At 48.0% G+C, this 23,061-nt stretch overlaps 1 protein-coding gene across 2 annotated transcripts; it reads right to left on the bottom strand.

Annotated features, from left to right (window-relative positions):
* Positions 1 to 5,098: 5,098 nt before the first annotated feature.
* On the bottom strand, positions 5,099 to 23,049 carry LOC116184009 (uncharacterized). Of its 2 annotated transcripts, XM_077781213.2 has the most exons (4): positions 21,612 to 23,049; positions 20,592 to 20,691; positions 15,621 to 15,703; positions 5,099 to 15,348 (listed from the first exon to the last, which is right to left on the bottom strand). In XM_077781213.2, the coding sequence occupies exons 1-4, from the start codon at positions 21,637 to 21,639 to the stop codon at positions 15,095 to 15,097; spliced, it is 465 nt and encodes a 154-aa protein (XP_077637339.2). In that variant the 5' UTR covers positions 21,640 to 23,049; the 3' UTR covers positions 5,099 to 15,094. The 2 variants fall into 2 exon arrangements, with proteins under 2 accessions (XP_077637339.2, XP_085426269.1); XM_085570143.1 differs by lacking the exon at positions 20,592 to 20,691.
* Positions 23,050 to 23,061: the final 12 nt, after the last annotated feature.

Here is a 23,061-nt window from a genome sequence, read left to right as displayed (position 1 = left end):
CCCCCCAGAACCGAAAGCGTGGGAACTGGAAGTGGGGTTGTGGGAACCAGGGGACGAGGCGTGGTCTGGAGCAGGGGGAGTGGTATGGTGGGGACTCCCCTCCCCGGGGGTGGAGCTGAGGGGTGGGGTGTTGAATAATTCAAGAGAGGGGGAGTTGACGGGGGGTGGAGGAGGGAGGTGGGCGGAGAAATCTGGGGAGCAGAAGGGGTTGGTCTGCCGGAAGGGATTATGGGAGGGGGGAGGACAGGGATCATGGGAAGAAGGAGCACGAGTGGCGGGAAAACCCACGCGGTCACCTCCATCTTGTGTCCTGGGGAAGGGGGGAGAAGGGGAGCCATTTTGAGGGGTTTGGGGATGGAGGATGGGGGATGAGGGATCTTCGGGGGTCTGGGATAACTGAAAATGAACGGAGTCTCTACGGGACGGGGCTGTACAGCGCGGGGAAGAAGGGGAACGGGTAGAAGCAGAGACAGTGCCTGCACCGCCCTGCGGGGTGTCTAGGGTATTCTCAGAGGGGCCAGAATCTGCCTGCGGGCAATGCCGGGATGCCTGTCTGATAATACCCGACTTCGGGAGAGAGGGAGGGTTTTGCCGCAGTTTTCCCGCAGCGCCTGCTGCAGCCGCAGCTTCGGGAGCAGCGACAGCAGCTGCCCTGCGCCCCGCCGCAGCCGCAGCCTCGGGAGCAGCGGCAGCAGCTGCCCTGCGCCCCGCCGCAACGGCAGCCTCGGGAGCAGCGACAGCAGCCGCCCCGCGCCCCGCCGCAGCCGCAAGCGCTGCATCGTACTGCAGAGACTGGGCTGAGGGACAGGGAAGCGGAGTAGGGTTATATGAACTACCCGCCGAACTGGGGATCGGTTTGTTTGCGGCTGGCTGTGGCAGACTTTCATAGCGATATTTAATTATATCGCGAATTTGGAGAGCCAAATGGGTGAATATGGAGAGAGAGAGATCCGACTGTCGCAGGATCTTTTTCCCTACCTGGTCCCAAAAGGGGGCTTGGTATAATTTAGCTGGCGAAATGTCAGGGAAAGTCTGCGACAACCACTGAACAAACTTCTTAACTTCAGATTTTTTAACCTTAATTCCCCCCACTAAAAGGATACCCACAACTTGGGAATAAATGCTCTTCTGCGGCACGGACAGCCTTGCACCCATGGCTGTTAGATGTTAAATCGTGCCGCAGCGCCTACGATTGGGAAAACACGAACGAAAAACAAAAGACCACACTTCCGGCTTTGTCGCGGTCCTTAAGCTTCCCACCCGGAAAGGGAAGCACCAAAAACAGGAATTTTTTCCCCGAACCCCGGGGAAAAAGAAACCCACCAAAAAGGGATCCTTCCCCTAAACCCTAGGGGAAAGGAACCAACCAAAAAAGGACCGGGAAAGCCCCAGGGGCCCCTATACTCACAAAACACAGGGATCCGAGAGGGAAGGGTGGAAAAGAAAATCCAATCGTAGAACTCCTCCACGAGAGGATTGACTCCGGCGGTGCGTTCCGGAGCTGCCGATCCTGTCCCCGAGAGCGCCACCCACTAGAACGTGGGTCTGCTCTCACCGGGGAAGCTGACGGCCAGGAGGACGATTCTTCGGGTCCGCATGACCCTAAAATCCTCAAACGAGGGTCCAACGCTGCGAAAACGGGGCCCCACATTGGGCGCCAGCTGCCGCGCTCCCGCCCCGGTTTCCTTTGTCTCAGCCCCGGCTAGCTCTTCTCTGGGGCGAGAGTGGGCGATGGAGGCACCCTCCGTCGCTCCCAGCTGGGGTTTGGAGAGTGCCTTTGTGGGTTCCGGGCAGCGCTAGCAAGCCTCACGGTGGTAAATGAAGAGCGGATCCTGCTGGGGGCTAAGTCCGAGTTTATTGTAGCCCAACGGGGCCAAATATCCTAGAACAATGCCAGCCAACAGGAACAAGCACAAGGTGCTTGCACTGGCTTATAAACTGTAAGGGAGGGGTATCCAACGACCAATGGGGATAGGGATAGGGGGTGGCTCCGGGATGGGGGGATATGGTGGGGTCCAATGGGGGAAGGATATGGGGGGAGCCCCAGGTCCTCGCCCAATCACCCGGTGCCCTGAGTAGAAGCTTCTGGATGGATGGGAAGGGGCACCGAGTGATAGACAAGGCACCCAGGGGGGGTAAAATGCCTCTTTCAGGGTGATGGATAGATACTGGGAAGGCAGGAAGGGAGGACAAGGCGGGAAAACTGGGGATAAACCAAGTTGCACACGGGGGTACAAAGGAATAAACCAATACATAATACAGGGATAATAAAACATACAAATAACGCAACTCCACAGGTATCCACTAAAAATTCCATCTGTTGTTGTTGGGGTCCCACTTTAAGCTTTACCAAGGGCTCCTTATGATGTTTCTTCCCCAACAAATAGAGCCCTTGACACCCCTAATCTTCCTTAGAGGCCTTCTCATCCGCTATCCGTTGTCTGCATCCCCTCTTCATATGTCCCTTCTTTCCACAGTAGAAGCAGACAATTTCACGACTTCTTCCTTTTCCTTCCCTAGAAATATAACTCTGCTCCCGATTCTCCCTTTGTTCTACATTCCTTGCACGGGAATTAGGGTTAGGCCCTTCCCGCACAACTGCAGCCATAATCCTCCTCCCTTCTCACAGAAACCTTCTGCGCTTCCCTCAAGAGCTCCTCTAATCCTCTAGTCTGCCGTGAACAAAATCCTTAGTATTGACTGTAACTTCTCCCATGTGTACACATTGGGCCCCAAAAATTGGTCCAACCGTTCTGCCACTCCTAGAGGATCGTCCAACAAAAGTCCCATTTCCTTCTTAAAGTCCCTGACTTGCCCAGAGTCTAAAGGCACAGTTACATAGGCAACCCCTGCTATTTGGGGTGGCTGACCTTCCTGTCCCGCTTGGGGATTTGGGATCATACCAATGCTTTGTTCTCTTAGGGGAAACATCCCCAATTCCTGTTCCTTTTTCCTAGTCTGACTTCTAGTTACCCTACGATTGTTTTCCCTTGTTCCTCCACTCTCTGCCTCATCATCAGAGTCTGAAGGAGCCGTGGGGACCCCGGGGCCAACCGGGTCCGCAGGCAGCTGGGGATATATATTTTGACTAGCAGGGGGTGGGAGTGGAGGAATATATGGAGGAGGAACGTAGGGGGGCATATTATCTTCCTCCTTGTTTTTCTTGTTCTTTTCCCTGGCTGATAAGGCAAATAGTTTTGTCCTTGTCTCCCCAACTGTCCACAGGGAAGCATATTCGCTCTCTTCTGAATCAAAGGCTTCCTTTGAGTTAACATATATATTTAGAGCCTGACAAATCCAATCCTCAAAGGACCCGAATACCGGCCAATACAAATGGTCTCCCCTAATTTGTTTCCCCCCCGCACACTTCCATACAATAATGTATCATTTTAACTTTGTCTTTCCCTTTTCTAGATGGGAAAGCATCCCAATTAATTATCATCAAACCCAAGGGGCTATCCCTGGGAATCTGGGAAAGCTTAACATGGGTCCCCTCTCCCATGGGACCAGAGGGCTTGCTTTTCCTCTGTCCCATCTTCCAGAGTGCACTCAATTTCTCACACACATGCTCCCCTGGTTCGTGGCCCAGCCCCTCGTGGGGAATGGAAAACGCACTAATACAGAGTCCGCACTCACTTGGTCTCCACGAGACCTCTCACACACAGCACTCCGGGAAAACCACCCCAAACCGAGCGGGAAACCGGCCTATACTCACGCGTCCTGCGTCTTCGCTTGGTTCTTCGTGCACAAAGTTTACAGGGGTAACCGGTTCTCCTTTGCCCGTTACTCAATTTAGGTTCGTCGGTGGAGAGTGATCAGAAAGCCTGGGGCAGCCGGGCCGCCATAAGGGCGGGGCGCCTCCCGATCGTCCCATAGCGACTGATCTACTTCTCCATCCGAGTCACGGCACCAAATTGTTATAAATTGTGACAGGACAATTTGAAGTGTCTTAATTCAATAAAGCAATTTTATTTAAAACAGCAAGCGAGTAAGGCAGGCAAAGCACAGCGCTGGGCGGCCGGGGAGTCTCCTGCTCCACCAACAGCGCGCAAAAATGTTCTGTCCCAACCTTCCTTTTATCCCCCCCCTTCTCCTTGCAGGCGTGACTCTCCAGATGTAGTCTGAGTCTGGTCGTTGTGATAGCTTCTAAGTCTCTTCTTTTGAGATACAGCAAGCAGACCAGATACACACACCCAGGACTTTAATCTCAACCTCCTTATCACCTTGTAAGCAAATAAGCATTTCAAAGACACACCAGTACATTCTTATGCAAACCAAGGTAAGCAAGCATACCACAGTGAACAAATGATCTTCTACTTATCTCAGGTATATAAACTTAATTTTAAAATATAAACAGAATATAAGTTTAAATATAAACAGTATACATATACCATAAATAATATTGTATATTACCATAAGATATTATAATGTTTGATATAGAGTATTTTATATGTTTATATAAGTACATATAAACCAAATCCATATAAAATATCAATATAGAAATGTATAAATAATATATGTAGATATATAGAAATATAAAATACAAAAAAATACAAAATCATATAAATCGATACAATGCATAATACATATTATACTGTATCTATATTATTATAACACATTCTATGTCATATAAATTATATATCTAAATGCATACTATTTTGTAAATATTGTATATACAAAATATATTGTAATATAATAGATAAGAACCTATTAATGTAAATATCAAAAGCATAAATATAGAAATATTGAAATATAGTTTAAATTAAAGGGGTTTTTATTTCTATTTGGTAGTAGGCAGGGTTTTTTATTATAAAAATTATAAATATAAATAAAATAAAGTTAGAAATCTATATATAGAAATATATCATACATACATTAAGATATATGTAAAAATGAAAATGTAAGTAAATAGAAGTATTATCGGTATATATGAAATAAAATGTAATAATAATTTCCCTATCTTGTTACCTTATGCCTTGGTTCGACAAGACAGGAGTCTGTGAAAGAGGGCAAAGCCTCCTGTGCAATGGAGAACGGCAAACCCCCCTCCCTCTGAATTACCAGGATCTTTAAATTAAAAGGCTCTCAGGCAAAGATATGGGAGTGGGAGTAACAATTCTTTACTAGGAGAAAACTAGACAACAATTTAAAAAAAGGCAAATGCAATCGGTACAAACAAAACCAGTGAAAGAAAAAGTCCAGAACCTGAGGGATGCCAGTATCAGTTCTGCTGGGACAATTGCTTCCCTTGCAATAGTTGATGAGTTGCAGCTGCAGTGGTGATCTTTAGAATGGTATAGTTTTCCTCTGAAGATCTGGTGGCAGTGGGGCCGGTCTTCCTCTGCGCCGGGGTTGCCTCTGAGCTCCGCCGCCGTCGGCTCAGCGCGCGCCGGCTGCTTCGCTGCGAGTGCCGCCGAAGAGAGAGCGAGAGAGAGAGCTGCTTCTCTGGGAATCCCGCGAAGAGAGAGAGAGCTGCTTCTCTCGGAATCCCGCGAAGAGAGAGAGAGAGCTGCTTCTCTCAGAGTCCCGCCCAGAGAGCTGCCTCCTCTCCCCAAAAAGCTACCCCTTTAAACAACAATAGAGTGCTTGGCTTCCCCCCTCTGGGTGGGACCCCTCACGGTGTTACATTTACCAGCCCTTCATTGAATCAGTCAATGGTGTATAAACAAACCATTGCCTCTACAGGGCAAACCATTGTCTCTGAGAGAGATAACAAAAACCTGTCCAACCGGTTTCGCCTTCAACAGATGGCAAATGGAATACAAGCTTATCTTACAACCCAGGACACCTTATTATATATATTTATAAATGTAATACATCAATATAAGGTATAAATCCAAATGTGAATATAATTATGAAAAAAATATAAATATTCAAATACTGTTTAAAGAAAGGGCTTTTTTGTTTATTATTTAGGTAAAGGCAGGGTTTTTATTGAAAAAATAGGAATATACATTTTATTTTTATATAATTCGAAATATAGAAATATATAATCAATGTATAAAGATATATATATAAATATAAAATAGAAATAAAAATAAGTAATAGGAAGAGAGAATATAAATAACACTATAGCTATCAGTCTACATTTAAAATGTATGTTTGAATATAAATGCAAAAAATAGAAATGAAAAAAAATTCAACACAGTTTAAAATAAAGGGTTTTTTTAGGTTTTTAATTGGGTAGAGGCAAGGGCTTTATTTTGAACAATATAAACCTTTTAGAAATATCAATCTAAATATAGAAATATATAATCAATATATTAAGATATGTATAAAAATATAAATTATAGCAAAATATAAGAAATAGGAATAAATTTAAGAAATTATAAAATTATCATTATACAACAATATAAATTATAAATCAAAATGTGAATATAAATATAAAAAATATAGAAATAAAATATATTGAAATATAGTTTAAAAGAAAAGGTTTTTTCTTTTGGTTCTTATTGGGTTAGAGGCAGGGGTTTTTTGTTGGTGTTTTTTTTCGTGCGGGATGTTTTTGGGCATTTACTGTAGAGGATGCTTTGAAGGCGATCGCGCCTGTTCTTTTTTGCCGCCTTCCCTGGCTTTCCCCGCCCCTCCTGCCGCCCTCCTTGGAAGGTCAAGCGAGTCCCCGTTCCCGTCCCGCCGCCTCCCTGTGCTTCCCCGCCGTCTCCACTCTCGCACAAACCCCCCGCCTTCTGGCCCCGCTCCGGTTCAGGAAAATGCAGGAGAACACGGAAGCACCGGGGCAGAACCGGCGCTGGAGGTGCCCGAGCCGTCTCCCTGCCCGTATGAGCAGAGGTGCCCGCCGCCGTGCGCTGACAGGCACGCAGGATGGGCGGCTCCGGCCCGCTTTGCCTCGCTGCATTCCGGTGCCGCGCTGCTGCGGGAGAAAAGGGCGAGAGCTCCAGAGCCCCGAGCAGAGAGCTAGGGAATGGGAGGAGAGGAAGGTTTGGGCTAAGGGTGGATTGAAACCGGGCTGCCTGCCTATTAGTGCGCAAAGAGACGTTTGTCATGCACGCTGCCAAAACGAACACCTGGTACACCCTAGGTCTGCCTTGTGCTTCACGTGTTTTTATTTCCTATTTAAGTCATCCCAAAAAGCAAGGACGGAGCAAATGGGACTGGCTCCCACTATTGCTGTGTGAAGGCTTTTTACAAGCTGCTGTGTTGATGTCATCTTTTTTTCACTCCAAGCTTGGCTTTTCCCATCCTTTTCCCGTGGCTGCTGCATTGGGTGTCCCCAGGGGGGCTGGGTTCCTCAGCAGGGGTCTTAGGAGTTGCTATGAATTCTGGTTTTTCTGAAGGAGTATGGAGGTGTGCTATCGAATCAGCTCTTTTCTCTCCTGAAAAGCTTTCCAACTGTGACCACCCACATGTCTGTGTGTTTTAATCACGTAGCCAGATGCACTAAAGTTTTTACTTTCTAAGCCAAACCTGAAGCAGATGACTGCTTTGTGTGTGTGAGGAGTGACATTTGTGCTGGAGAGCTTCAGTGGGGAAGAAAAGATGGACTAAACATGCTCTGGGGATGGGCACGGAAGGAAACACTTGCACAGAAAGGTGAGGCACTGACAATTCCGGAGGAAAAATGAGAGGTGGTTGCTTCCAATCCATGGGGACTTTCCTTTGGAATGATCAATCAGAGAGTGTATGGAAGCAGAGAGCATCTTCTGGCTATTTCTGCTCTGTAACCTTCTCTCTGGTGTCACAGGTCTGTGCTGGAGAGTGGGAGAACAGTCCCCACTGTTGCCGTGTCCTCAGTGGGCAGAGAGCTCTGACCTCAGCCAGATGGGCTGGTGAGTATTGAAACAATCACTGCCCCTTCATGAGCAAGTTGTTTCAAGGAGTCATCAGCAGGAATGGCTTTTAGCCAGCTTCAGTTCAATTTCTTTTTCAGTTTCTGTTTCTGCGTGTTTTGATCCTGACATCGCCAAACCCTCAAGTTTGCTGAATTAGAGCTCTTACCTGTTTGGCCCATGAAATGTCCCGGAAGCTGATCGATGTCTTTGTGCTCCTGCTGCATTCATTTGGGCTGTGCTTCCAGCTTCTCTTCCTGGGCTCTTGCAGTTGCTGTATCTCTTGGATGCCGTGCAGAACGGAATCAGACAGCCAAACCTCAGGTTCACCTTCTCCCTGACACTCTACGCTGCTCATGTGGCAAAGCAAATCCTGAAGCCAGGTACTGGAACTTGCTGTGTGTGTCACTGCTGGGGTGAAAAACAGAGCCCTGGGGAGTGTTGCTCTCCTCACCTGCTCTGTGCTCATGCACTCTTGACTGAGCCTTGCCTCCTGGGCAAGAGAAGGGGAGGGTGGGCAGCAATCAGAATGAGCTTCAGAGCAAAGGCCTTCTGCAGTTGCTGGGCTGTTCTCCCAGCTTGGAGCACTGCACATTCACCACAGTTTCCATGAATGGTCATCCATGCTTGTGGATTGGGAGCATTCTCCTCCTCCACAATGCCAGCTTTTTCTCTTTACAGAGGAGCACATGTACATAAAGGTAAACAGATTCCTTTTGTCACACCAGTATTTGGACCTGAGGAAGGTACCGGATTCTACAGTTTTGATTTTGAGGTAAGGATCCCATTTTAGGTATCCAGTAATTCTTCAGGAACATATTGAAAACAGCTGTAAAAATACAATGAAACCTCATTCTCCCATAGGTAGTTAATTAGAAGCATCTTTCTTATGTTTCATATTGGAAATAAAAATGTTATTTCCATGGGTTTTTGTTTGTTTGTTTGTTTTCTTAATACTAATGCACAATGAGTTGTGCTGTGTATGCTCTTTGAGCACAAGAAACAGAATATTCTGCCCTGGCTAGTTACAATTCCTATTTGAGTTTAGATTAGTATCTTTGAGTACAACTGAAGTATTTTAGAAACAGCAACTTCTAAAATTCCATTTCCAGTGCATGTTTGGGCTGCAGACTGACTGTTCCCAGTGTCTGTTAGTGATTAAATTTGATAGGAATGGAAATAGAAATCCAGAACAAGCTGTGGTAAGCCCTGAGCTGGCACTCAGAGGGAACCAGGGTTTTATGCTCTTAGGAGCAGTTATTCTTTGGAAATGTCTACATGTCTGATAGTGGTATTTTTCTTTGTGGCTTCCAGTACAAAACAGAGCATGAGTGGATCCTCAGATTTCTTGGGGAAGGGCTGGGTGACAAACATTGCTATGAGCTTTATGACTACCAGAGGATTTTCCAGATCATTCTTTCCTTTTTCAACAGTCTTTTGTGTGATGAGGACTCCCAGGTAAGAATTTGAAAAGAAAGTTCCAAAAAACTCTAAACCACAGAAGCTTGCATGGCTTTGAGATCTCAAGTACCAAACAGAAAGAAACAGCTGACTCTGCCTTGGTCCTCTTGAAAATCTGTTCCTTGTTGGTTTTGTTATAGATAAAAATTGATCCAGCCAAATTAAAAATAAAAAAAAATAAAAATTTTGTTACAGCGATCAAATTCTATCTGAGCCAGACACAAAGAAAAGGACAGTGCCAAGCCTGGGATCAGCACTGGGTGGGTCACAGGTTTGACTACTCCAGCAGAGAGTCTCTCTATGCCACACACCACCCTCTTGGCACAAGCAGTTTTTATAGGAAATATTCTGCCTGAGGCTGGGATTTTGGCAATCAGTCTTTTCTTCCCGTTCAAAGTCCCACATATTCATCTCTGTGCTGGGGTGGAAGAATTCAGGGTCTGGTGGTGATGAATCTTCTTGATGGGGTTACAGGCTTTCAGATGTATCAGCCTGGAGGATTTCAGTGATCCCATCTCAGGCTGAGCCACATGTATTAGGTTGCAAATGAGGTTTTGTCAGAAACCAGTTTTCAAATATGTGGGGGCGGCTCCCAATGCCAGCAATAATATAAAATGTTACACATATCATATTATACTGGCGCAAATTGCATTTATTACATATAACAATTTTGTGTATTGTGTGGAGGGGGAAATAATTGCTTGTGTCTAAACCAGTCCCATCCACATCCCCTGAAACTGGAACAGGTTCCTGCCATCATGGAGCCTCACATGGGTGCTGTGGTTTTGCTCCTGCAGTCGGGGCCTTTTCTTTTTGGGATCTCTATTCCCCAGCCAGCACATTTGTTACCTGAACAGTGCTTCAGCAGGAGGGAAACTCACATGCCAGGAGCTCTCAGGTTTGGGAACATCCACCCTGAGTATTTCAAGTATCAAAACCTTGGACAAAAAGAGAAAATTGTCTTGCTACCTGAATACTTCTTGTAAGAGCAGCACCAGTAGTATGAAGCGTTGAAGGGAGAATGTCTTTCCTTCTCTGGAGCTCCTGAGAACAGGTGGTGTTCATTTTACCTGGAAGTTGATCAGATACCAGACAAATTGCTAATTTTAAATTAGATAATTAGATCTTGGGTGTAAAAGAACAAGTTGCATTTTCTGTTTCAGAGTCATATTCTGGAGATATTACAAAGTGCTGCCCATGTCACCAGAGCTGCCTTTGAGCTGATACAGGATCACAGTCTCCCTAGGTCAGGAGGCGGTTGGGCCTGGATCGGGGAGGAGGCCATCAAGGATGGGGACCTTGAGCTGGCCAAGGACCTAGGGCCATTTGCGGCACCGGTAATTTTGAGGAGGGGAGGGCAATCCAGGTGGGAGCAACTTCCCTATGTGGAAGTGAAGGAGTTGAGGGCGGCCAAAGACTACAGAAGGGACTCTCCATTTTTTAAGAATGTCTTAGATCTGACATTCTCGGGACACACTCTGGTCCAGCACGACTTGCGATATGTCGCAAAGTCATTGCTTACCCCCACTGAACTATTATTCTGGGAGATTCACTGGAAAAAATTTTTGAAGCCTCTTCTCAAAAAACATAAACACAGGTGCTTGGTGACGGGGAGGAAGGACTGGAGGCTTTGGCAGGGGAGGGTGATTTCAGCCGCCCAGAGGACCAAATACTGTTCCCTGTGGCCCTCCTGGAAGACATCAGAGAGGCCAGCCGGGTCGCACTTTTAAAAATACCTGATGGTAAAACCCCCCTCCAGAGCTTCTCATCCATAGTCCAAGGGCCAGAGGAAACATTTATCAAGTTTGTGGACAGGCTCAAAGAAGCCATTGACTGGCAAATAGACAACCCAGCAGCATGGGAAGAGCTTCTCCGAAAGATGGCCATGACAAATGTGACATCTGAGACCAAGAAGATCTTGTGAGCTCTGCCTCAGGACCTGGAGCCCACCATCGCTCAGATGGTGGAGGCCTGCACCAAAGCCACCTCAACGGAAGCCACTGTCACCATGGCCGTGAGTAAGGGGATCGGGGAGGCCATGCTTAACATGAACACTGTTCGCTGCTTCGGGTGTGGCCAGATGGGGCACATACAAGCCTGCATTGGCCCGCGGAGAAGTGGTACCATCCTTATGTTTCCCCCCAAGGCCGTACTCTAGGAACCCACAGCAGCAACACCAGCCAGCGGGAAACAGGCCGCAGAGCGCAAGGAGGGGCTGCGCAATGACACCAAGTGGCCCCTCACAGTGCCTGAGCCTCCCTACCATCTGGGAGGACCAGTGGCCCAGCAGTCAATTTCGGAGGATTGGCGGAGACATGAGGACGGACTCCGCCTCTTCCGAATAACCGCAAATCTAGACCCAGACAGCCGCCGGGTCCTCACGAGCGCTATTATGATCACATTTCCAGATGAGGACCTGGTGAGGGTTCCCTCGGGGTTCCTGGAGCCCCCTTACTGCGACCACAACACCGCTGTATTGATATTAGGCAACAGCAGGCACACCCCAAATGAAATCACGATCATTCCAGAGGTGGTTTGCTTCCAGCCAGGGTCTGAAGTAAGAGTCTCTGTTGTATGTCATGAGCCGCCTTTCACACTGGACAAGGGGTTCCCCTTTACATTGTTATACTTGCTGGACATCAGAGACTATATTGGAGAGGACGCTGAGGAAGACAAATATGTCTTCCTCACCCAAAAAGTATGCCACCAAAGACCAATTATTAAGATTGTGCTTTCTTTGCAGGGAAAATCAATTTCCATCAATCTAATGGCAGACACCAGCGTGGATGTGACCATCATTCCCAGGTCAAAATGGCCCCGCGACTGGGAGCTGTTGCCCCCTTGTGGCACAATCTCTGGAGTGAAAGAAGCTGTTAATTCCCTTCAAAGTAAACATCTGGTAAGTGTGAAGGGCCCTGAGGGACAAATTGCCACCATTCGGCCTTCTGTTGTTCCATCTAATATTATGCTATTAGGCAGGGACGTTTTGTCCCAATGGGGTGCCCGACTTGACATCCTCCCTAGCCCTGCATGGAATTTTTAGTGTGCGCCACTGTGGAGCGCACCTCCCTGCCATTGAATTGGAAAACTGACACTCCAGTGTGGGTGGACCAATGGCCCTTGACGGAGGAAAAATTGAACGTGCTCACCAAATTAGTGGAGGAGCAGGTGCGCCTGTGGCATTTAATACCCTCCACCAGCCCCTGGAACACACCTGTCTTTGTCATCAAAAAACCTGGCAAAGACAAGTGGCGCCTACTCCAAGACCTACACAGGGTTAATGATGTTATTGAAGACATGGCCCCCTGCAGCCAGGCCTTCCCTCATCCTCCATGCTTCCCCAGGATTAGCAGCTCGCAGTCATCGATATCAAAGATTGCTTTTTCAATATCCCACTGTATCCCAGAGATGCTTCCAGATTCGCATTCTCCGTCCCCTCCATTAACTGGGAAGAGCCATACAAACGCTATCAGTGGACCACTTTGCCCCAGGGAATGAAAAATTACCCAGTGCTCTGCCAAACATATGTGGCTCAAATATTATCGCCTGTTCAAAAACTCTTCCCTGAGGTGGTGATACTCCAATACATGGACAATGTCTTGATTTGCGCCGCGACAACTACCTACCTCAATGAGGCATTGGCAAAGGCAGTCAAGGCCATCAAGTCTGCAGGATTCCAGATTGCTGAAGAAAAAATCCAGCTTTCCGCACTGTGGAAGTATTTAGGCTTCATCATTGTTGGAAGGACCATCGCGTCCCAGTCACTTACCATCAAAGACAACCCACAGACCCTGCGGGATCTTCAACAGATCTGCGGCACCATCACATGGATCCGACCTCTCCTGGGACTCACCACAGAGGAGCTGGTGTCGCTCTTCAACCTACTGCAAGGAGACGGTGACCTGGCTTCTCTGCGCAAGCTAACACCTGCTGCACGTGGAGCCCTGGAGAGAGTCGCAGAGGCCATGAGATCCTGTCAGGTGCACTGTGTGGACTGGTCTCTTCCCATCACCCTTGCCATCCTGGGTAAGTGCCCAAACTAATTTCCATGGCCTGTTGTTCCAGTGGGACGCTGGTCGGAAGGACCCACTCATCATCATCAAGTGGCTGTTCCTTCCGCACCAGTCGGCAAAAGCTGTGTCTACCCCCACGGAGTTGATGGCCAAACTTATCATAAAAGCACAACACCGCCTCTGGATCCTTGCAGGGTGTGATCCGGTGTGCATTTACCTCCCTCTAAATTTACAACAATTGGAGTCTTTGTTACAAACAAATTAAAATTTACAAATATCATTAGACAGCTATCCCAGACAGATTTCAATCCACTATCCTAAACATAAGTTGTTCAAGGATACACTCTATTTAGCCCCTAAATCTTTTAAAAGTAAAACACCCATCAAAGATGCTCTCACAGTGTTCACTGATGGGTCAGGAAAGTCCCACAAATCAGTGATCACGTGGAAGGACCCGGATAGTCAAAAGTGGGAGTCTGACATTCAGCTAGTTGAGGGTTCTCCCCACATCGCAGAACTTGCTGAGGTCGTGAGAATGTTTAAGAAATTCCGGAAACCATTCAATCTGGTGACTGATTCAGCTTATGTCGCCAGGATAGCAGAGCTGGCAGAACATGCCCTGCTCAAAGAAATTAAAAATAAAAAATTATTTTACTTGCTCTCGGAACTACTTTGGCTAATCTCCCACTGAGAGCAATTCTACCATATAATGAAAGTCCGGGCTCACACAGATCTGCCAGGACCCATTGCTGAGGGCAACTGGATGGTTGACCAGCTTGCCATGACTGTCCAATTGACTGCACCAGCACTTTCCTCTAATCTCCCAGATGTGTTTGCACAGGCGAGGCTCAGCCATGCCTTTTTTCACCAAAACACTCCTGCCCTCGCAAGGCAGTTTAAGATCTTGTGGGAACAAGCAAAGGCCATTCTTGCCACCTGCTCCAGCTGCCAGTCCCTTGCCCTTCCATCTGTGGCAACAGGGGTTAACCCCTGGGGACTGGGAGCACTGGAACTGTGGCAGACAGACATGACTCATTATAACCCCTTCGATGTCTCAAGTCTATGCATGTGTCCATTGACACATTCTCTGGGGCAGTGTTCACGTCCCTCCACATGGGGGAGAAAACAAGGGATGCCATCAAACATCTTTTTATGGCATTCGCTACTTTAGGGGTACCAAAAGCCATCAAAACTGATAATGGACCTGGACTTACCTCAGGACGTTTTAACGCCTTCCTACAACAGTGGGGAATTACTCTTGTCACAGGCATCCCCCACAACCCCACGGGACAAGCAATTGGGGAGCACTCACACAAAGAAATAAAATAATTGCTCGAACAACAGAACGATTCGGCCCTTGCCATGACCCCAGTTGAGAGACTGTGTAAGGCACTTTACATGCTGAATTTCATAAATTGCACTGACCAGGAGCCGAACCTGCCTATTTTAAGGCATTTTTTCAATAACTCGCAAGCACTTTTAAAGGAACGCCCCCAATCCTGGTAAGAGACCCGGAATCCAAGAACATCAAAGGCCCGTACGCTTTGATAACATGGGGGAGAGGGTACGCTTGTGTCTCGACAGAGCAGGGCCCCAGATGGATCCCAGGGAAGTACATTAATCCCTACTGTCTTGGTTTGACAAGACAGGGGTCTGTGAAGGAGGGCAAAACCCTCCTGTGCAATGGAGAAGGTAAACCCCTCCCTCCGAATTACCAGGATTTTTAAATTAAAAGGCTCTCAGGCAAAGATATGGGAATGGGAGTAACAATTCTTTACTAGGAGAAAACTAGATAGCAACTTAAAAAGGCAAATGCAATTGGTACAAACAAAACTAGTGATAAAGTCCACAACCTGAGGATTCGGGGTGTTGGTAGCAGTCCGGTTGAAATGACAGCTGCTCCTCTTGCAGTGGCTGCTGAATTGCAGCTGAAGTGGTGATCTTTAGAAGGGTATAGTTTTCCCTGAAGATCTGGTGGCAGTTGGGCCGGTCTTCCTCTGCGCCGGGGCCGCCTCTGAGCTCCGCCGCCGCTGCCTCACCGCGCTCCGGCCGCTTCTCTCGGGAGTTCTGCCGAAGGAGCTGCTTCTCTGGGAAATCCCGCAAAGAGAGAGCTGCTCTGTCCCCCAAAAGGTACCCCTTTTATCCAATAAAAGAGTGCTTGGCTTCCCCCTCTGGGTGGAGCATCTCACAATGGGATGGTGTTACATTACCAGCCCTGCATTGAATCAGTCAATGGCCCATTAACAAACCATTACCTCTTCGGAGCAAACCATTGTTCTTGGAAGAGATAACAAACCTGCCCAACCTCCAACAGATGGCAAATAGAATACAAGCTTATCTTACAAACCAGGACACCTACCTTGATGAGACCACCACGGCAGATCCCCTGATGTGTCACAACCCAGACACCTCAGTCTCATCACTGCCGGACAACGCGGTTGCCTGGAGCCGAGGAAAGAGAAAGAGGAACGCGGTCCAACTGAACATCGTGTCCCACATCCTCATTACATGACACTACCTACCTGTGATAGAAGACACACTCCCCAACACCCATCTCCTCCCGTCCCATTCCCTCTGCCTTCTTACCTTACCCATTGCTCCTTTACCCTACTTTTTTTTTTTTACTTCAACCAAGGGAGGAGCTGGGAGGGGAGGGAACCATATGTCTTTTATTTACATTCGTTCTTTATTGTTTCAGTAGAATGATGATGGCTGCCCAGACAAGATATACCTGGCTGCTCCAACCGAAAGCACCCCACTGTGTCCAGCTGCTCGCCGCCATGACTACCATCCTCCTGTGGCTGCAAGCAGCAGATGGCTAGATCGTGCCACAGCCAAAGGAGAACGTCTGGATCACGCTGGCGAAGTCCTTGAAGCAAGACAATCTCTGCCTGGCCATGGGCAATGTGGACAATCTGTTGTCCACATGCCTGGTGGGGGTTCCCATGGTAGCTGATGATTGGCCTGTCTCTAACTCTGACCTACTCCGAAACACAGGTAAGAGACCTAACCTGGTTGATGCCTGGGATGAGTGGACCCAAATCCTGCCAAATAGTAAAGAGGAACCCCAGGCATTGGACCTGCTGGGGTCCTCCACAGCCACTTATTGTGTTAAATTTTATTTCAGGAGGCCAAGTCAAAATTGGCATGGAATTGACTTGGCCAAGGATTCATACAGGAAGGATGTGTCACCACTTAACAAAAAATATAACAGTCAGACCTGGTGCAGTTACACCAGCCAGGTCGTTTCAGTCTTGTCCATTCATCCTAAGATGTTGCCCAGGGGGATGTTTCTTACCTGTGGGGACAGAGTATGGTCGGGAATCCCCTCTCGGTTCCAGGGGGGCCCATGCAGCCTTGGCAAGCTTGCTACCCTTACTCTGAATAAAACACCAATTCTGGATTGGAAGAAAGAGAGACAATTGGCTCATGCAAAAAGATTCTATGCTCAATTCGATGCAAATTGCGATTCTGAAATTTACAATTGGGGTAAGACAAGGAGGGTCACTGCCTCCATCTTTCTCCCATGGTATGCAACTGCTAAGGCCCTTGGTGAGCTTTCTCACCTGGACTGCTGGATTATCAAGCATGCCAATGCCTCATCCCCCACTCTTTCCAATCTATTGGCGGACAAGCAGATCACCAGGCACGCCACCTTGCAAAATAGAGTGGCGATTGATTTCCTGCTGCTCGCCCATGGCCACAGCTGCGAGGACTTTGAGGGGTTGTGCTGTTTCAACCTGTCATCAAGAAGCACCTCCATTCAAGCCAACATCCAGCAGATCCAGAGAGAAGTGAAATCATCAAAACAGAAACTTTAGCTGTGGACCCTGTAAATAGACTGTTCTCGTAGTGGGGTGTCCCCAGGTGGACAGCCTCCATTCTGAAGGGACTCTCATGGATTTTTCTAATTATCATTATAATTTTAGTTGCACTTGCCCTCTTCAAAAGGACTGTAGTTAAAACTCTGGGAGAGGTGTATTTAGTAAATAAAAGTGGGGGAGATGTGGGAGGGGGTCCCGGGGGTAGTCCATCTGAGGTGCCCTGGGGTATAGATTAGGTCTGTCCCTTTCATCATCGCTATCTCCCGTGTTTTCTCTCCTCGTTTTCTGCCGGGTTCTACTGGCAGGAGGAGATGTGCTTTCCCCAGTGTGATATGTGTGTGCGTGTGTGTCCCCCTGCTGTGTGGAGGCAGGGGCTTGAGAAGGTCCCGGAGCACCTGCATCAGGGACTTGTACATTAGGTGGCAGTGCAGGCTGAGCCAGGGGCGCTGATGGGGGAGCTGCCAGGACCCGTGCTCGAGCTGGGGGAACCTGGTATGGAGGGGGCAGGTTTCCTAGGGGTTCCCAAGTTTTTTCCGAGCTTACCTTGTTGCCAGAGGTCTTAGTAGGGAACAGCCACGCACTGGCATATTCCCATAGCCTGGCATAATCCAATTCCTCATCGTCCCATTCCTCTTCCTCGTACAAGTGATCCAAAAGTGCTTGGCAGAGCTCATTTTCGAAGGTACCAAAAACAGGCCAGTATTGGTATTTTCCAATTTCCATATTTCCCCATACTTCTACACAATAGTGTATCATTTTTTCTTTGGACCTTTTCCGTCTCACAGAACAGTTCTCCCAGTGTTCTAACATCCAACCCAGGGGACTTTCCCTCGGAATCTCAAGCAATTCCTCTGTTTCCGCCCTTCTTGTTTTTGAATGCTTACCTTTTCTTGTTGTCAGGTGTTCACCCTTTCCTGGCCTAGGATTTTTCCCTTTTGGTCCCCCCCGCACCTTACTGGTTTTTTTTCCCATATTAAAGGTTTTCCTTACCATATTCCAAGTCAGTGTCTGCAAGCTGTTCCAAGAAGTCAGCAACCCGCGTGCTAAAATGTGTATTTCGGTCCTGTCCCGGACCGAAGCTTACCAAGTGTTTAAACCGGTCTGTTCCCGACCGAACCTTGCCAACCTAGTTACCTCACGGTGAACTGGTCCATGAGTTTTCAGTTGGAAGAACAGTGAGCTCTCTTTTACTTGTTTGTTGGGCTCCCCGAGCCCAGAGCCAGTGAGGTTTACCAGTTTCTCGAGTCCACGAGAACGTACCTTCCCTCCCTGACCGGTCCATGGATGGATCCCTGTAACTCACCGAGTTTCAGGTTGTATGCGTGTTGTAAGTATACGGGAACCTTTTCGCTTCCCCCGTAGCTGACCACCTCCCTCTCAGGCTAGTGGAACTGCAGTTTTATTGGCGACCGCACTCACGCCGTGACTATGTCACGTCTCACACACACACCCAACACACCCCACTCAACCATGCAATACTTACGGCTCCTTTTCCCACATGGATTCTTCATGCACGTTGATTTTACGAGTGAAAGTTTGCTGCTGCAGCCTCGGAGATTTAGCTCCGAGTTCCAAGAGCTCTGGGCCCATTTATATCCTTTCCTTAACGTGGATTTTTGGCTGTTTTTGGAATCTGGTTGGTTCTGTGGAGTTCCTCAGTCCTGTCCAGCTGCTGAAATCAGCTGGGCGCCACCCAGATCGAGGATAGGGAACTCCCTGGATACCTCCAAACCAGATCACGTAAGGGGTCACCAAGATTGTTATAAATGAGAATTTATTCAGCCAGATTAAAAATAAGGAAAAAATAATTTTATTAGCGGTCAAATTCTATCTAGCCAGCCACAGAAAAAGACAGTGCCGAGCCCAGGAATCGTCCCTGGGTGTGCAACAAGGAGTCAGCCTCAGGAAAGGTTTTCCCCTATGCCCACACACCTCCATCCTGACCCAAGCGGTTTTTATAGGGAAAATTCCGCCTGAGGCCAAGATTTCAGCAATCAGTCTTTTCTTCAGAGTACATAGGTTAATAAGATTTTATTTTTTGGTGATGAGGAGGAATAATTCAGTGTCCAGAGTAGGTGAATTCCTGATGAGATTTTACGGGAAGGTTGCATTCACATGTATCTGTCTGAGGATTTCCATGAAATCTATCTTGGGCCGTTTACACGATGATCAGCACCCAATGATCAACACCTGGAGTCCCGATGGTCAGAACCTGGAGTCCCAAGATGGCCCATCTCCTGGCCGAGCCACATCCTTTTACTCGTAAATCAGTTTCCAGTATACACCAGTCTCGCCTGCAAGGGGGGGAACTAATACAATGGGCATAATCTAACAAGTATCCAATATTACATATTTCATACAAGGAATGGCGCAAATTATATTTACTACACATAACCTCAGGAAGTTCAGTTGGTCTTTGTGGGACAAAACCTGTTTTGGGCCCAAGAGCTGACTCTAATCCCTGCTAGCTGAACTATCCAGCTGTAGGATGTTCAAAATAAACATTGGATCCTGAAGGGCAGTTTGTAACCCTCTGTAAAACCCCAGGGGAGAGCCAGGCTCCAAGGGCAGCCCTTGGTGCCTCCAGCAGCTGCTGCTGGAAACGCTGGCTGGACTGGTACAGATGGGATTGAACTTTTACACAGCTCTGTCCTGTGGGACTGAGGGTGCCAGACCAGAGAGACTGATGGAAATATGACAAAAGCTTGATTTAAGTGGACACTGATGGGACTGAAAAAGCCATACCCTGGAATGTGGGAAATGGATTTGTAGAAAATTCTCAAAGCTTGACAGAAGGCTCACATAGTGTGCATCTACATGCAAACTTTGAGATAAGAAATGCTGACTTAGAAATGCTATGGAATAGGACACTGAGAGAGAGAAATCTTCCTTACACAAAGCACCAATTTATCCTATTATGCCCTTTTCTGATCCAGAAATAAGGCAACTGAGAAGTGTTTTAAAAACTTTTATTCCATTTTCAGTCTCACGTGAAGGGTGAGACAACACAGATGCTATAATTCATGCCATCACAATCAGAAGCCAACTATTTCCTAATTACAATACACTGAAAGCATTTCTTGGCCTATCAGCTTTTGCTACACCATGCTGTAAATGTCTTAAAACCAATCATCTAAAATTACCCCTTATGAATCTTATTACAATGCATCTTTCATAGTTCTATTTCTCTAAAATATCTAGTCTTATTTACAAAGTCATCCTTTAAAACTTATTTCTAGCTCCATTTCTCTTTCAACATCTGTCCTATTCCATGGCATTTCTAAGTCAGCATTTCTTATCTCAAAATTTCCATGCAGATAGATACTATGTAAACCTTCTGTCAGACTCTGAAATTTTTCTGCAAGTCAATTTCCCACAGCAGAACTGCTCCCTGCCCAGCACAGGAGCTGTGTAAGTGCTGTTGCAGGGTACAATGTCTGAAGGAACACTGGAGCTGTGACATTACAGCCAGCAAAAGCAATTACTAAGTAGAAAGAGATCCTCACCTGGTCCAAGAACTGAACCTCTGTGGCTCATTCTCATGGGGTGACCCTGCTCCAGGGAGGAATCCCACACAGTCCCTGAGACCTGGGATCAGACGCTGCCCTACCAGCAGAACAACAAAGGGTTAATGAAGCTTTTTGGACACATTCTGTCCCCAGAGTGGTTTGACAAACCATCCATCAATGTGGATCTTTAATAAAGACAGCTTGTATCTATGCTTGCAACAGACTTTCATATATTATTTCCTCAAATTCTCTGTTTTAATGTATTTTGATATTACAAGTATTTAAACAAGATTTAACATGAGCTCTGCACCCTGCCATGCTCCAAGCCCTAAGGAAGAGCTGGATATCCTCACACTTGCCCAAGCTGAGGCAACTCTAAGTAGGGAGGGAGCTGCTGCAGCATTTAAAGCGCTTAAAAATCACACTTGCCTTGAGGGTGTCCGGACCTGGGAGAAAGCCCTTCCCACCACCCTCTTGGATTTCCCTCCCTGCCACTGGCTTTGCTTCCAGCTTGGGAAGGTTTGTCTTGGGGCCATTTCAGCATCACAAAGGGCTTTTCCAACCTCAGGGGTTCCATGGGAGCCCAGTGACTGACCCAGCTGTGCACCCAGGCACACAGATTATCCTGCCATGAGCCAGAGCACTCCAGGGCATCCTTGGAACAGCTCTCCTGCGGAGAGCAGGAAAAAGACACTGATCCTGCTCCCTTGCTTTCCCAGAGGGGCATGAACACCATTTCTTCCTGATCCTGAGAGCTCCAGGGGAAAGGGTGGCACTGAAGCTGCCACTTTTCGGGCGCCCTTGCCCTAGAACCATGGCCCAGCAGGTTTCTGTGAGAGCAGGGATTATTGGTGCAGTTCAGAAGCTGCACATCCCTAAAACAATCCTTAATATGAAGTTTCCCATGTGCATTTTGTAGTCCAGTATGTAATTTAAGCGTATTTCAAGAGAGTTTAAATCAGAATGAGGTGACTTGCTGCCAGCACAGCATTAGCTATGGGACATCAGGAGACTCACCAGACAACATTCTCTGCAGAGCCTCCATTCTCAGCACTCCAGCTGCAGTATTCGCATTTCTCACGGACTCCGAGTTCTGTTTCCAGGACTCCCATCAGGAAACTGGCGGCCGCTTCCAGATGCAGATCCCCAGGGCACCGCTGATCCCAACCACTGCACTTGCACTGCACTGCACTTGCACTGCACTGCACTTGCACTTGCACTGCACTGCACTTCACTGCGCCGCGCCCCGCCTCGCCTCCTTCCTCCATCCTTTATCCCTTTTATAGCTACGGCCCCACCCAGAACACAAAAGGAGACCCCCAGGTGCCTCCTGAGACCCAAATCATTCCACGTGCATCAGGAAACAAATAGAAATAAGCTCATCCCTTTTGAGGTAATGGATTAACTTTTTCTCAATTCCCCATTCTGTGTCCTGTTCCCTAAGGCAAAACACCTAGATCAGGTGGGGTTCAGGGGGAAAATGCCAAGTCCAAAACCAAACCAAACTTATTTTTCCATCGGTTTCCATCAGGACTGTTCAGGTTTTCCCACTGACCCTCGGCCGTAGCCACAGGAGCAGCTTCTCTGCGCAACCCACGGGGGTGGGCACAGGGACACCCAACCCACTGCTTCCCGGGAAACAGAGCTCAGCCCATCCCACAAAACGTTGTCACCGTAGCTGGGAACGCGGCGCGAGCTTTATTCCATGAAACACGATCCCAGAGAGCCTCAAGTCCCGGGACAAACTCGTCCCACGAAGCAGCTGGGTCCCACATATCAGTGCTAAAGCACACACGTTCCCCTGTGGATCCCACCGGCCGAGGTGACCCCTCCGGCCGCTCTCCTGCAGCACCATCCGGCCGCTCCCGGCCTTGCTGCCCGCTCCTGGCGCAGCTGCCGCTGGCACGGCAGGAGCAGGGCGGCCGAAGAGAGCGACCCCCGCGCTCTGTGCTGCTGGCCGCGCTCCGGCGGACACTGGGGTAGGCAGGGGCGGAACTGCAGCCCGCGGTGTCGCAGCTGTCCCGCGGCCCGGCCGGTGGGTACTGCCTGCAGCCCCCGCGGTGCCACCTTTCCCTGTGGCAGCAGCTGACCTCGGTCATTCCTGCTGCTTCCAGGGAGTAAAAGCCGCCTCGGGAATTTGCTTCTGATAACAGCGATCAGTTTTCTGATAGGAGCCCCGGAAATAGAGCTGAGTATCTGTGACGCATGAGGATGCTACAGATGGAGGAGAGAGGAAATCTTGTTCCTGACAGTTACCCATGGAAAGAAAGCAATTCCCAGCCATCTTATGCTTGAAAAACAGGGAAAGGGAATTCTGTGTCCTCTCCTGCTTAGGATGTACATTTTTACTGTCCTAAAAAGGGGCCATTTGAGGCTTTAGAGAGATATGAGTGGGTCAAGGATCTGCTACCTTGGCAGGGCAGAAGGTGGAGCTGCTGTTTGTGATTGTGACAGACCTGAATAATTA

This window comes from Lonchura striata, chromosome 1 (genome assembly GCF_050655825.1).
Source record: "Lonchura striata isolate lonStrDom1 chromosome 1, ASM5065582v1, whole genome shotgun sequence".
NCBI classification, from domain to species: domain Eukaryota; kingdom Metazoa; phylum Chordata; class Aves; order Passeriformes; family Estrildidae; genus Lonchura; species Lonchura striata.
This window is presented reverse-complemented; position numbering and strand designations above follow the sequence as displayed.